The following is a 16476-nucleotide window of genomic DNA, read 5'->3' as shown; positions in this document are numbered from 1 at the left end:
GGTCTAATAGCTCCTCCATCTTGTCTAGGCCGCGGCCGCAAATTGCCAGTTTCTCTACCCCGCTGAATAACACGTAATAAAGCCCCACGTCTCGGGTGATATCTTCGGGGAAATCTTTGGGAATACAGATCAGCTACTGCCACTGCATTCTGATGCGTTTCTCCGTAAACCAAAACTATGTCGACAAGTTCTTCGTTTGTAAAAATGTGCGCCATTACATTTGACGCTTTTATTTTGTTCGTGTGAAAATAACGATCGAAAACGATCACAGCCACCAACACACTAAGTACTGCTAAAGATTCCGAACAACAAATTCCAAACATTATGACTTGTTTACTATCAGTTATTAATAAACAAAATAAGTTCGTCTGATACACGTTCTGTTGACATTTGTTTAACTTTATTTCGGAAACCAAAAATATTTTACTACATTTTTTTCTCATTATTACTCATTATTGATCTTCATCTACCATTTCCCAAGTTTATGCGCATAGGTTGAAAATCACGCTGTATAGGTACAAACCTTGTAACTTTTAGTATTTTTCCAAAGCTAAGTGCATACCTAATATAGGTTTAGTTAATAACAATACTGTGTTCCTGTTAGCAGCAAAGGATATCTTGGGTAGATATCTTTAACCAGAAGTTAGGCCAAGATGGAGACTGAGAAATTAGTAGAGCTACTATAAAAGAAATTTGACGGTCAGAGAGTAAAATAAGAGGTGAAAGTGCAACCAGCGAGAAGAGGTACGAGATCGTAAATAAGAAGGAGATAAGAAATAAAGAAAAGAGCAAGAGGAACAAAACAGGAAGATTTTTTAAAGGAACTTAAAAACCGACCTGAAGAGAAAAAAGGTGTGCGAGCCAGAAAACAAGAACACCTTATAAAGGCGATGAAGAAAGCCCTACTAAATTTAAATTAAGATCTAAAAAAGAAACAGGACCAACCAGAAAAAAAAATAAAAGAGACGAGATTTACAATTTAGAGAAGATCTTAAGACGAAACAAAAATAAGTAATGACCAATTTCAAAGCTGTTAAAGATAAATTGCCGAAGGTGGAAAAAACATAGAAGAACTAGAGATTAGAGTGAAGCATCCCCCTTTTTTATACTGATCCTGGAATACAAACATTGATGAAAGTGAAGTCATCAAAATTCGACGTCTAAGAAGCATAGAGTTCCTACTTGAATCAGTTCGAGGTAGCCGCCAAAGAAAACCGCTGGGATCACAAAGAAAGCGCAACGAATCTTAAGCCATTTCCCTAAGGGGAGAAGCTACAGAAATACTAAGAATGGTACCACCTGAGGATCAACTAAATTTTGACGTACTAGTGCGTACTTTAGAAATGAAATAAGGAGAAGCTCAGCTACAGCAAGTATACCAGGCTGAATTGGAATTTAGTAGACAGCCACCTGATCTACAAAAATTTGTGGCAAATATTGGCTTACCCTTCTTCTTCACCGGATTTTCAAGATCATATCTTTATAATTTGTTTTACGGAGTTTGAGACCTAGATACTAACCATGCCCCAAAGATGGCTTGACAAAAATTTCATAAAAAAGTGTCATAAAAATTAGATATGTCAAATGAGAACTTCGGAGAGTGCCCTCGAAGACTAACTGGATCTATATAACTCTATATTGATGACGAGAAGCCAAGTGGTCTTTTATGTTGTCAAGGAATTCTTCCAGAAAAGACATTATCTACCCAAAATCTTAACACAAATAAAGTACTAGTAGTACTAAAAGAGCCTTTTACTTTTATGTTTACAACAGCTTTTTGAAGAATCTTTTGTTAATTTAAGCATGAACCAGAGTATTAAATTGCCGCATCTTATCAGAGAAAATCAAGCTGTTCTCTGCACGATGATGACCTGGGAAATACTGACTTGATGGAAATAATACGACTAAATAGAGTCGAAATAATACTAGAAACGATGCTGCGATAAAACAAGGCCCCTAAAAGAATTCTTTGCTTTTATTTTGTAGTTTAAGTGATGATGATTATTTAAGTTTATTAGGATTCCAGAGTCCTTTAACTTAAAACTTTCACACTAATTAAATAATATCACAATACACAGCCTTCTAGCAGCAATGGCGTATCTGCCTAACTTTGGTATATCCATTATTCATACCTACATGCATCATAAATTCTAACTATACATATTAACGCTTCCCATATTCATTCCTTCAATAACCAAAAAAAATCATTAAATTCATGATTACTCCCGTATTTATGTAAACGTGGAATTTGGTGATAAAACTGGTTGAATTTGTAATATTCTTTACAATATTTGATTACTATTTATCTCGCTGCTGTATAGCCAACATCGTATTTTTTAGATTAATCTTAAATTTAGATAAACGGACTATTCGGTTCTTACATAACCAACTACTAAATACATTTTTACACCTGTATTTATGTAAACTAGGAATTTGTTTATAAAACTAGTTGAATTTGTAATATTTATTCCAATATTTGATAACTATTTATCTCTCTGCTCTATAGCCAACATCGTATTTTTTTTTGATCACTAAATCTTAAATTTACATAAACTTACTACACCTTCGATTAGGATATGAATCATGGCGTACAAAATTTGTCATTCCATTCACGCAACACTCCACCTTTTCTATTCAAGAGGGGTCGTAGCCCCTCTTATTTTTTTAAAAGAAAGGGGGGAGGGCAGATAACGACCCTGCCTGCCCCCGAGCTGATTTGCTTCTATAGCGGTTTTCCCGTGTTGTTGCCGACAAAATTAGTCAATTACTTTTTGTCTCGTTTCCCCCCTCCCGACGCTTTGTAGTATATTTTAATTATTAAATTGTATAGGGGGGAAAGTGTAAAGGTATAAAAGTACTCTTTTGAAAGACAATACAGCTTTAGTTTAGGTGTAAAGCCAAAGGAAATCATTTGACTGAGCCAACTTTATAAGGTTAAACATGTTTATAGTAACATCTTTAACCTTAACAGTTTTGAGTATAAAATCAGACCGGTTTAAGTTACTTTAGTATTATTTATACCAAGATCTATAAAAAATTAAAAAATGTTTTTATTAGATTATAATTTTTAATAAATTTTAAAATATAAAAGTAATAGATAATTAGAAAAATCATGATGTCCTAAACTCAAACATACCCCACGGGATTAAAATCATTTTAAAAATCTTAACTGAAAAAATTAAAATTGTAGCTGTTAAACTAGTATTTGTTCTTAATAAATCAAATAAAAATATGGTAATATGAGTAATTGAAAATAAATAATTTACAAAATGCAGAACTGCTTTTATTACACTAAAAAAATGTTGAATGAATGCTGAATGAAGCTAAGGTTTTCCATCGAGTTGCGTTCGCAATGGTGGAATTGCCTTGATAGTGACCGAAGATTTATCACATAAAAACTTCATCCGAGGAGCTTAGGTAAACCTATAATCTATATTTAGTATAAGACAAGTATTTAAAACAAAAAAATTGAATGTGAAGATTTTGTTCTGATGATTAAATATTAATTATAATGGTTTTTAACATTTTAAAGGTATTTAGAATTTTTATTTGTGCTTAATTTTTAGCATTGGACTAAAAGTGTGTTCCGTAACTTATAAATTGCGCAACGAAGAAGATGAAGACAATGAAGAGTAAACTTTGCTAGATGTTTATATTATAAAATATCATAAATATCAAAGCATATCAAAATATCAATATAAAAAAATAGCATAAATGGAATAAACTAACATACTAATTTTTCCAATGAACCTATTAATGCCTACTACCCAGAAGCGGCCGAAAATCATAAATTTATTTAAACAGTTACCATTACGGATTTTATGTTATTATTTTTCTTGCTTAATATTTAATAGTAAGAATTTTTAATAGTTGTAAGTACCAAGTAACGATATACTATCATTGTGCCGTAAATTTTTGTTGTGTTTTTAGATCTTTTGTGACAATATTTTGTTATTTTTTACTTTTATTTTATATGTTTTAAATGATTTTAACAACTTTCTTATTTCATGACTTACTACAGTTCTCCCTTTAAAATGGTATAAAAACCGTCGAAATTAATTGAAAATAAACATTCTGGAGTAAAAAAAACTTTTGTTTTTCATTTTGCTTTGCATAATGGTACTTCACTCTGGAGAAATCGTCCATAAAGTTATAAAATTTCAATTGATTAAACTATCTTAAAGTAAACTGTAGAAAATAAAATCTATAATTTATCTTGCATTCACGAGCTCTTATTTTATTTCAGGATGGAAGCAAACGATACTTGCCCTTCCCAAAAAATTACTATCGGGGACCTCCCTGGTACACCTAAACGGGAGCTCTGTCGGAAAGGAGGTGAGTTAATACTCTATCTTTCATACATTTATTATGTATTTTTTCCTTAATACTGTATCTAATTTACGAAAATTCAAACATCGTATTGCACTCAAATTATTTTTATCCATCCTGAGGCCGTCGTGTTTAGCTTAGGTATCGATCCGGGAGCCAGAGTTACCTGGCGTGACCCCGGACTCCCGGAATCCAGTAGCGGGGAAACTGTTAAATATAAAAACAGTTTTAATTGATGCTGGTTAGGTACGAAAGACATGTTTTTTTTAATTATAACCTAAGTCGATCTCAGTATCATTGTATGATAGTCATAAAAAAAGACATTTTAACGGATAGCAAAAAATGACGATTTCTTTTTGATTAAATTCGTTTTATAAGTTTTGTAATATAATAATTTTAGCAGCTCGAGCAAATGAAGTGAAAAATTAAAAAATAAAATTGAATCTATTGCGGAATTTGGATTCGAACGCAGTAATTGCTGAATAATCACATGAAAGTAAATTGACTGCTTTTTCGATTCTACCCTTCTAATTGTTTCAGCTTAGAAATGTATTTCTCTACCTTAAGTATAATCATAGATAAGTACTCGTAAGTCTATAAATTTGTTCCTGTAACTTTATTAAATTTTATAAGAATCGTGCATATTTTTAATATAAAATCCTTTGATGTAATTAGTGAAATATTTAAAGACAATCAAAAGAAAGCCTTTTAAATTTGTGATAAGGCCAATTCAAATTATTTTGTGTAAAGTGCTTGAAGCTCAAAAGATGGTCTAAACAAAAAAGCGTCTTTTAGATCAGTGCGCAAATTATTATTTATTTATTAATAAAATTTGGCTAATAATGATATCACTCTGCTGTTTTAAAAATCCCTTAAAATCTAGAGCAAATCCTCAAAAGAATTCGGCAGATTAGATACGAGACGGCTTGCTAACAAGCCGTTTGATTTATTCGGGATGACGTGCGTGACAAAAATACGAAAAGAACAGAGAAAACCCATCTGCATCCCTGATGTCCCGCGGGAGCATCCGCAAGCCATTATTTCTTAATAGCGATATCGTATACCAAGATAATGTTTACTGTATGTCAGCTTGAAGTTCAGCAGAATTAACGTTGAAAATTTAATAATCTATATGGTCTTTTTATATGTACTTTAACCCTATAAGTTCCTAATTTTTATTGACACTGAATGTCTCTAAATAAATGTATCTTAATTTTCTTTACTTTTATTAAAGATAAAAAAGCCCCAAGAAAGTATTCTTATAATAGCAAAAAAATGTGTGCACATATCTTCTAATATCATCTATGATGATGTATTTGTATTGTACTATGTCTTACTGCCAATTAATATTTATGTATATATAGGCAGAAGGATTTTAAATTTAAAGTTAGAGAGATAAACTGTAGTTACTTGTCAGTGACGCACAGGAGTTCCACATAGTGGAAAAAAATATTTGTCGTAAAACAACATTTAAAAATTTCACGAGGTGAAGGGATACAAAGTCAATGGTCTGTGTAAAATAAATAATGTTATGTCTGTGTATACTGAACCGTTGACCTTGTTTCACTTCACCCTCTGAAATATTATTAAGAAGTCCGTTTAAGAATCATGAACTACTTTTTTTAACATTTAAGAACATTCAATCACACCCCTAAATGTAAGAGCGTACAATATTTGAAACGGCATGAGACGTTAGTGCCTTTCGATGTTTATGTTTAAATTTTGTTAAAAGGCTGACCTCAATAAGTACCCAGAGTAATACTTTTTGAGTAGATTTTTATATTTTTCAAGGCATTGCCTATGCTTACTGTGGAACCTAATATTGTTGGCATCTTTTGGATTCAAGGATGATGATGTAGGGTTAAGGCACAGATGTAAATAGCTCCGCACGAGAAGCTATTTACACGAGGAGTTATTACATCTGTGGTTAAGGTTTTAAGCATAAACTACGATTGTGACGATCCGTCCGATTATCCATCCTCATGGTAGATGCTGTGGTTCTCTCTTCCCTTTTAAAATTGGAGGCTTAAAGCTGATTTCCTTCTGAGTTATCTATAGCCTGCAAACAACTGAAGCGCGGCGAGTTTTTATTTACAGATTGTTGTGTTCTTGTTAATGTTACCTTGCTATTCTTTATCTTTAAAAGATCATTTAGCTTTTACTCTTTATTAAACTACATACATCATTCAACCAGTTATTACCTGTTGTTCTTACTCAACCTCATCTACAAAGATCTTATTTTAATATATTAAAAAATACAAAATATTTAAATGAGGATAAATTTGGATCTATGTTATATGAATGGAAATGCGAAAAACTCAACTTGCAACTTTTTCAGTACTTTTTTTTAACAATTCTATAATACATTTATTATTTTATTGAGATTTTTTTTACGTTACATCATAAACAATTCATATATTTAAATGATCCAGGCTTATAGTATGGAATATCGTTATGATATAAAGTAGGGATAAACTAAGATATATCACATTGTTTGAATTGTTATTAGCGTACAGTGACGTAATCCGGGGGATCTTGGCATCCCTTCCTGCTGTTTTGTGTTACACCACCAGCCAAGTTCACGTGCGGGAAGCTTTCTTATCATGATTTTACCCTCCCTTACAGCTTTTGTTTGTAGGTCTAAAAGTGCCCTTTTGGGGGGTTTGAGACACTTAAGCCAAGTTCCTTTAAAGGGAAAACTTTTATATGTCTAGGTCCGAAAATGTGAAAAAAACTTATCAACAATTGCTTTAAAAGGTAAATTAGATAAAAGCTGTGGTTACCAGAAATCTTTTTGTCTGATTATTTTTATTTAGAAATGATACATAAAATCCAGATTTAACTAACTTTTGGCATGATAACTTGGGTAGTTTAGATATTATTATATATAATAATATTAAAGATATTGAAAAAAGTTACGAATGTCCACGGTATTTCGTTAACAGAATAATGAACTCTTTCATTTAAAAGCATTTTAATCCTATAATACCAGTAGTAAGAAAAACCTGCAGAATTTGAAATTGTATCGTTTTCCTTTCATTTAGGGTCAATCTCAAAAATTAAAAGGAATAAATGAAAATAAAAACAAATAAATAAACAAACTGTATTATAATAATAATTCCTTAGGAACATTTAAATACATGTTAACATTTTATACAAATTTGGCTACGGTAACGGAATATTGAGGGAAGGCACGGACTCTCAATAGTGGGAGGTACGGGACAAGATGCAGAAGGCGGGTACCGTACCGCTCCGGGGCAGATTAGTATATCCGCCTTGAGCGCTATGTAAATTTTAAGGGGGTCAATTATTGGCTTCCCTGTACATTTTATAGAAAAAATGTAAGACAACTTTTTAAACAGACCAATCTGGCAAACCCTTGTGCAAAGTTTAAAAAAATTTTATTAAGCAAATATTGAATTATCCAATTAAATGTAATTGCAAATTTTCGGTTCAGGTAAAACCAAACGGGCACCAATAAAATGAATATTGTCACTGACGTGAGGAAAAGTGTCAATAAATCAGTGACAGTCGATATTTGAAAACAAGTATGAATTATTCAATCGACGAAAAAATAGCCATAATTAAGTGGCATTATGCGGGAAACAGTTTTAGAGCAGTGTCTGAAATGTTTTCAGTTTATTTCCCCACCAAGCCCATTCCGTCCATTTCAATTATTAAACGTATTGTCAATAAGTTCGAGTCCAAAGGTACCGTAATAAATAATTGTAAATGTTCAACTCAGGATATCAAAAACAGAGCCGAAGAAAGAGAGAACAGAGATCTTAATATTCTACTGAGTGTGGAGGAAAACAAGATGGTTAGTACGAGGGTTCTTGGGCAAGAGGTAAATAAACATCATACAACGATATTGCGCACTTTAAAAAAACACAAATATTATTCGTATAAATCCGAAAAACATCAAAAGCTGTAGGAAGGAGATGAAGAGCAAAGAATGGCATTTTGTTTTAAAATGATGGAAACAGCAAATAATGATGGGAATTTTTTAAGAAATATTTGTTTTACCGATGAATGTACCCTCAATGATAATATGATAATTTACCCTCAACAATGAACCAAATGTTTAGAATTGACGGTATTGGAGCCAAGAAAATGAACATCGCTTTGTTCATACTCGGACACAATATCCCCAAAAAACAAATTTATTCGTGGGAATTATCGGACACCATATCATTGGACCCTTTTTTATGGACTATAATCTAACAGTTAAAACCTATTTGGACTTATTTCAAAATCAAATTGGACCCGCCTTGGAAGAAGTTGTTCAGAAAGATCAAATGATCTGGTACCAAATGGATGGTTGCCCGGCCTATAATGCCCGTATGGTTAGAGAGTGCTTGGAAAATGCTTTTAACGGCAATACTATTGGTCCACGGTACCGGATACTTTGGCCTGCCAGGTCACCTGATCTTTCACCGAATGACTTCTTTTTGTGGGGTCATTTAAAAAGTGTAAAATTTGAGAATCTTAACCAGTTACAAAACGCTATTTCGTTAGAATGTAATAAAATTTCCCAATATCAACTTAGTAACGTTAGAAATGAATTTTATGATCGGTTAGGATATTGTTTAGCTGTTAATGGGGGGTTGTTTGAACATTTGATTAATTGATGTTTTTATGTAATTCTCTATTATTTTTAAAAAAGTTTTTGTATTTTATTTTATTTTATTTTTCCACACTTAGTAAAATATTAAGAGTTCTGTTCTATCTTTTTTCGGATCTATTTTCGATCTTCTGAGTTAAACATTTACAATTATTTATTGCAATATTATTATTATTATTATTATTATTATTATTATTATTATTATTGCGTCTTTAGACTCGAATTTACTAACAATAGGTTTAATGGTTGAAATGGACCAGATAGGAATGATGGGAAATGATGGGAGTGATGGGCAAATAAATTAAAAATATTTCAGATACTGCTATTGTTTTAATTAAATTCTAAGTATGATAAAATAATTTTTTTAATAATCGATAATAATAATTGTTATTGGTTTAACTTCATCGTAATATTAAATAAAAGTTTAGTTTAAAAGTAATGATAATGTGTCTTTGAATGTATGGTTGTGAGATTGATAAAACGAAAAAAAAAAAAATTTCTTGTATTCGGCTGTACGTCAGATTTGACAAAACCTTATAACAAATTGTTTGCTGGTGGCTGGTGTCTGGTTTTACCTGAACCGAAAATTTGGTAATTTTGCAATTACATTTAATTGAATAATTCAAGATTCGCTCATTAAAATTTTTTGAAACTTTTCACTAGGGTTTGCCAGATTGGTCTCTTCAAAAAGTTATCTTACATTTTTTCTGTAAAATGTACATTTTTCTTCGTTTTTTTTTGTGTAAAAAAAACATACATCTTTTTTCGAAACGTCACCCAATGTAATAAATGTTGGGACAAAAATTAATAAGCCCATTCTTTCTCTACTCTTATTTAAGATGTTGGATGTTCCTATTATAATCTTCCTATTATTGTCATTTCATGTTCTTTTTTTATTTGATTTCACCAATGTTGAACATTATGTTACCGATCATACAATTTAGATGTCTTTAAAGTTACAGAACATATCTTATCTATCAATTATTTACATTATCTTAAGAATTTTCAAAATTAAATGGCGACAATAGCAGAGCCTTAATATAAATAGCGCGTTTTATTTATGGAATTAAATTCGGATTCACTGCAAATAACTAACACATACAGTTGCGTCGCGAAAATAAAACAGAGGTAATTACGGACAGTCCATTAGTTTTTTTAAAAACGATTGGACCCCTCGATTTGATTTACGATCACAAAATCACCGGCATATCTACAATACCCTAGGAGGGGGAAATATTTTATGGATTAAAAAGAATCATGATATGTTATTTTTCTCAGGGATGAGACAGTTCTTCAAACCACCGAAAAGTTTCGTTTTAAGTTGTTTAATATAAAAACGTAAATGTTTTTAAAAATGCAAAAATGCAGTGTGGTTCTTAGGCAGGCAGTTTAACGAAATTGTTTAAAAAAATGTAAGTTTTTTTGAAACAAAAAAAACAACCTGAAAAAAGAATGTAATAAATAAAGAAGATAATAATTAAAAACAATTAAAAAAAAACTTCTTAAGTAGGTTTAACTTGGGCTCTGTGAAGTCTGATACACTCTCGGGTACGACGAATCGTGGACTGTTGTACTCAATGCTACCACGATAATCCTATATTGTTCCTTATCACATCAAAATGAATTCTGATTCTCTGTTAAAGTTCCTCCCGAATATCGACAAGACTTGAATACATTAACGTTTTGAGGTGACCCCGTAGGTAAAAATCCAATGGCGTTAGATCAGGAGACCGAGGAGGTTAGAAAATGTATCCCCCTTTACCTATCCAATGGTTTGGAAAAACGTTATTTAGGTGGTTCCTTACAGCAATACTGAAATAAGGTAGAACTCCATCATGCATAAAATATATGTTTCGGCGGATCGCAAATGGCAAATGCTCTATTAAATCCAGAGGATTATTCTGAAGGAACTCCAAATAATGTTCTCCATTTAATCGGGGCAGTAATACGAAGGGCCGAATTAAAAATTGCCAATGGTTACTGCCCAGATATTAATTAGTGTTGATGAGAAACAACAGCAGCATAAGGATTTTCATCAGTCGATACATTCGAGTTATGTAAATTCACAATACCATTTTTGGTAAACCCTTCTTCATCGGTAAAAAGAATAATGCGAAGTTTATATTAGTTCGCTGCTGATCTAACAGCCAGTTCGCAATAGGTATTCTACGAGGAAAATATTCAGGACTTAGTTCACGTACTTTTTGTAGATGATATGAGTATAACAGCGGTTCTTAAAGTATTTTATGTTTTTTTTTTGGTATATTAATCTGAGCGACTAATTTTCAAGTGCTCCTTGAAGGAGTTGATTAATTGAGCTAATTATTCCAAAATGTTTTGGTCTTTTAGTCATACCATATGTACTGTTCTTCTCTGAACCTCATCAGTACTTTTTTCCCAAAACTTCCTCAAATTCCAATAAAAAAGTCAATAATATCACCTTAATAAGTGGAATCCTCTATACCAGTTTCCCTTGTACGTTGATTAATTCGTTCAGATGTATTTGATTTGGAATAGTGCGATTAGAAATCTTTTTTCATATAACCTTGCAAGACGCAGAACCATACATAAGATGCCTATGAAGCCTACTTAATAAACGCAAATTCCATATTTTAACATAATTCAAATTAAATAAAAATCAATAAATTATTATCGAAATAAAGGATCAATGTATTAACAACGTGAAAGATGGCAAGTTTTGAAAGATAGGTATTTTTTATTGTGTTCCATAAAAACTTTTGCAAGAATGGGGCGTTTAAAAAAACAAAAAATACCGATAAAAGCATGCAAAAACATTTTCGTTTACATTCTTTTTTTTACGAACCATACGGCAGTTTTTAAAAACATGTAATTTTTCAGATTAAATAACTTAAAGTGGAACTTCTCTGTTGTTTGAATAACTATCGCGTCGCTGAAAAAAACTTAATTTTTAGTTCTTTTTAATTAAAATAAAACAGTGATTATATATTAATATAGGGAATTTTTTCATAGGGAAGTTCCTTTTTCTTTTTTTGTTCTCTACCTGAACCCGAGAGATTTCTTAAATTTTCCAGGACACCCTGTATATTAAGGCCATTTATAGGAGAAAATTTTAACTTGATGTACGACAATGCTCGACCGACGTAGCACACACAGTGCTTTTCTTTGAAGTCCCCCCCCCCATTTATTTTTTGAACGGGTCAAAAAAAATTTTTGAAACTTGGCATAAGTAAATTGGTCTATAGATACTATTTTTCACTGTAAACTAGTAGTTGTAAATTCCAAGATGGCGGCTGGGCGACATCTTGAGAAAAAATTTTAAATAGAAAGGGGGGTCGTGTGGTACCTCATTTTAAAGGTCTCAATGAGTACTTTATAACCCTGAAATATTAGACCCATATCTTAACTCGTTTCAAAATGGCGGCCTAATAAAAAAGTATTTTTTTTTTATTTTAACGTTTTACATTTTTATGATTTTTGAATAGGTAAAAATCAGAGTACGAAAATAAATGCGTCACTATTTTATTTTGACATAAAAACGACAGTTCTAAATATCAAAATAACACATAAGCGCCATCTTGAATAAATGCATTAAATAGAAATCTTGTGTTACCTCATTTAAAAGGTTTTATTGAGTACTTTTAATATTTATTACATGGACTCGGTGGACTCCGTTTTGACCTGTCTAAAAGTAACAGCCAAAAAAATACACTGTTGCGATTTTATTAACGTTTTTAATAATAATATACAAATAATTTATAATTTTTGAATTTTGGATTTAAAGATTAACTTTTTGGTTTCTAAAGACTTACTGAACCGCCCTCGTATATAACGTAATATAACAACAAATTGGATAGAAATTTTTGTAGCCTCGATATGAAAAAATTATTACAATAAAATAACCCAAAATTTGGCAAAAAAAATATTAAAATCAATTCAATGTTGAAAAAGCTATTAAGGATTAAATTTGAACCAAATTTTCATTGTCTGGTTAATTTTGCGGCCAGTATAGTTTAGTTTACAGTTCTACAACTTTAGTACTAGCATGAATAAATATTTTGAATTTGAAATCGAAGATAATTTTGAACTTAAGTTTAGGGGGGCAGAAGAATACATTTTAAGATTGATTTTTAAACAAAGCTACAACTATTTGCTAATTTAAATCAGCTTTTAATATCCCTGTAATAAATATTAAAACGTATTTAATTTTTATTAAAACTTTCCCTGTACATACAAAAAATGTGGTTTTGTATCTAAATACAAACTTGTTTATTTAGTTATCAATTTTTTATTATTTTCTAATTTCCTTTTTATGTGAGAGTAAAATTATTTCTTTACATAAATGGAAAGTCGTATAACTGAGTGAACCATTATATTTTTCAGCAGTTTTTCTTAAATTTTATAAAATGTCTGCAGATTTTATGCGAAAATATGTCTTTCTGAAAACAAAAGTATACGGCTAACAATTATTTTTAAGAAAAATTCATATTTAAAACCTTTAGCCTTGGGTTGGTTTGGATTTAATATGATAAGCCACCTCAAAAGCAATATACTTTTTTTATATTTTATATATACCGGAATATAGTATTATTTAGATAGAATATTTTTTTAGAAAAAGGCTATTTTTAAAATAAAATAAAAGCTAACTGAAAAAGTTGTTAGGAAAAAGACAAATTTAATTTTTATTTTAACATAATGCAATTTTAAATTTACAAATTTTTACATAAACAAAGGTCTAACCTTTGGACCCTATAAAGGATTTAACCTATAACTTTTAAACCACCCCGTATTCTGAAATTATATAGATCGCTTACTTATGATAGCCTATCTAAAGCTCTATTCTTTTCATTAAGCATCCTTTATACCCCAAAGGCTTATGTTTTCTACAATTCTTTATCCATATAAAATGGCTGCTTAAATGGCTTACGGCATTTTCTGCTAACCTTAATAGATTTTCGTCACGCACAGCCTAAATCAATCCAAGCGGTTTAACTTTAACTAGGCTTTCTTTTATGCTTAAGTACCATACCCTATAAAAAATTTCCCTTGTTTGATTTTGTTTAAGAATTTTCATGTTGAATACTGATTTCCTAAACGCGTAATATTAACGACTTTGTAATCTAAAAAACATCTTAAAAACTATTTGATTAAAATACTCAACTTTGAATATTATAAGTTTCCGGCTTCTAAAGGTGCTAATCATGCCATATAAAAAAACACATACTGTGTTGTAGATAAATAATTGTTCCGGGAGAGAAAACGCGTAACAAAATAGATAATTCGGTGGGCAAACAAGACTAATTGGGGCCCACCGTGTTATCAGAGTGGTTGGGGGATCTAAATTGGAGCTGCGCCCCTTTTCCGACAGTATTTTCCATCCCCTTGCAACATTTCAGGGAGATCCGTAGTAACACCAACGGTACTTGAAGAATTATTATTTCATAATATTACTTGAATTAGCTATTATTTCATAATATTGGAGAACATTATTTTGCATTTTTCTATTATAAAGGTGGCATTAATAGTTTTATAAGATATTTCACCAAAGTTCATATTTTTTAATGAGGTCGCATTATGTTCACTATGGCATCTTAGCTATTAAAAAAGAATATTTTTATGTTTTATATTTTATGTTACAGATTTCCACACAAATCGCTGATTTAATAAATATTAATATGAGTACTAACAAAAATTTTATTATTCATATTATGAGCATTGCGTATAAATATATCTATCTACTCATTATAACCTAAAGATATTTTATTATAACTAAATTTTAATGTACCTATTTGTAGTTCTAAAGCCGTTGGTGCAAAATTTTCCCTTCCTAAATCTCTAGGTCCCTCTAGACATGCATAAATGGATGATTCCAAAAACGAAATTACAGCCGAGAAGAGAGATCCACAAAGGGATGCGTTATACCATCCGAATAGCTTTATCTTTACGTCTAAATTATGCGTGAATTATGCAAACTGGAGCTATTTTAAATATGTATCGTATTCCACTTGGATATGCGATGGATTATTCTTTGGTGAAAAGTTGAGCTATCCAAAGTATCACTCGCGAAAAGTTAAAAGATTAGTTTGACTTTTAAATAAATGAATTTTTAGAGTTATGGTTAATGAGTAGATGATTGTACAGATATTTAAGAGTAATATACATATTTGCCGAAAAATGTGGTTAATCTGCATGTTCATTTCGGCTAAATTTTTATTATACCCAGACCTTTTACAGTTTGTTACAGTTTTGTTTTACTTAAATTTAACAACCTGCCTTGTTTACATATTTGTATTTATATTACTTTTTAACTTATTTTACCATTCTATTTAGTATAGTAATCATTTTTACGTATATTTTGGAATACACCTAAATTAATTAGCATTGATAAATAATAATATGTTTCGATTTTTACTTATTAGTTTACCTTGGTATGAGTCATTACGGGGAATAAAAAATATATATATTCAGTATAATCAAGGAACTTTTAACTTAATAAGTCCAAAAATTAATTTAACTTATCGAATGCTTCAAAATATTTCTATTATGGGTTTCGCTATACTTGAGCCGATCATAAAATCCGATCTCCACAATCAGTCCACTACTTTTGCAAAAAACTCCTCTAAATTTGCAGGTGAAAAATATTGAAAAATATCGATCCGGGTAGTCTGAATAATTGAACTGAATAATTCCTCCCAATATATAATTAACGTTTCCCAAAATAACAGATCACAATATAAAATTAAATTGTAATTTTTACAGAGGCCTCCAATATCGGCTATTTATAAAATAAAGAGCAGCAGGATCTATTCGAGGCTCAAGCTCGATGCCAAAAGGTTGCTATATTTGTTAAATGTTTATAAGTAGTTCAGCTTGTCATACTGGTACAAGTTTTATTGTTCTTCAGGTTTCGAAACTGCAACCAAAGAAAAGGGATGGTTCTTTAGTTCTCTGTTCTTGTTTACATAACAATTATCGTAGTGTTGTAATCATGTGATTTTAATGTTTATGTAGATCCAATTTTAGTCCCTTTCTCATGCATTTGTCATTTTTATTCATTGTTAGTTGCTTTAACCTTCTAACCTTGCCGGAGGCACTATAACTTACTATAACTAATATGTATTGACGAAAACCCTCAATTTGTATCCCTCATGATGGACATGTTATATGTCCGAAACATGTAGTATTAATAATTTTTAAATAAATTTAGTGGAGGATGACCGAAGCATTTTTAGTTACCTATTGACATATTAACTCCACTGCAAGTATGGACTACTTCTTCAACTTTGAATATTATAATATATTTATTAAGTCAGCGGTTGATGGATCTAAATTTTCTGGTTAGAAAAAATACAAAAATCTATTAAAACTAGATTTGCCAACCTAACAAAAAATCGGGTTTCTGAAATTGTATATCAAAGGGAGAATTCAAATGAAAAGTGAGATAGTTGCTTGCTTATACGAACGAGTAAGAGATAATAATAAAGAACAAATAAGATTACCTCAGGACAAGATCCCATGTGTGAAGTATTAAAACTATATTTTTC

The 16476-nt window shown here is 30.9% G+C and overlaps 1 protein-coding gene across 1 annotated transcript in view; it reads left to right on the top strand.

Annotated features, from left to right (window-relative positions):
* Window positions 1-16476, top strand: part of LOC126734648 (choline O-acetyltransferase) — a gene marked incomplete at its 5' end in the record, with an annotated part of 209258 nt that overhangs the window by 88265 nt on the left and 104517 nt on the right. Inside the window, one exon of the mRNA XM_050438346.1 lies at window positions 4247-4335. Within this exon, the coding sequence (XP_050294303.1) occupies window positions 4247-4335 (89 nt within the window). The remainder of the gene's footprint in view (window positions 1-4246; window positions 4336-16476) is intronic.

The sequence above is a fragment of the Anthonomus grandis genome, chromosome 3 (assembly GCF_022605725.1).
Source record: "Anthonomus grandis grandis chromosome 3, icAntGran1.3, whole genome shotgun sequence".
Classification (NCBI taxonomy): Eukaryota; Metazoa; Arthropoda; class Insecta; order Coleoptera; family Curculionidae; genus Anthonomus; species Anthonomus grandis.
This window is presented reverse-complemented; position numbering and strand designations above follow the sequence as displayed.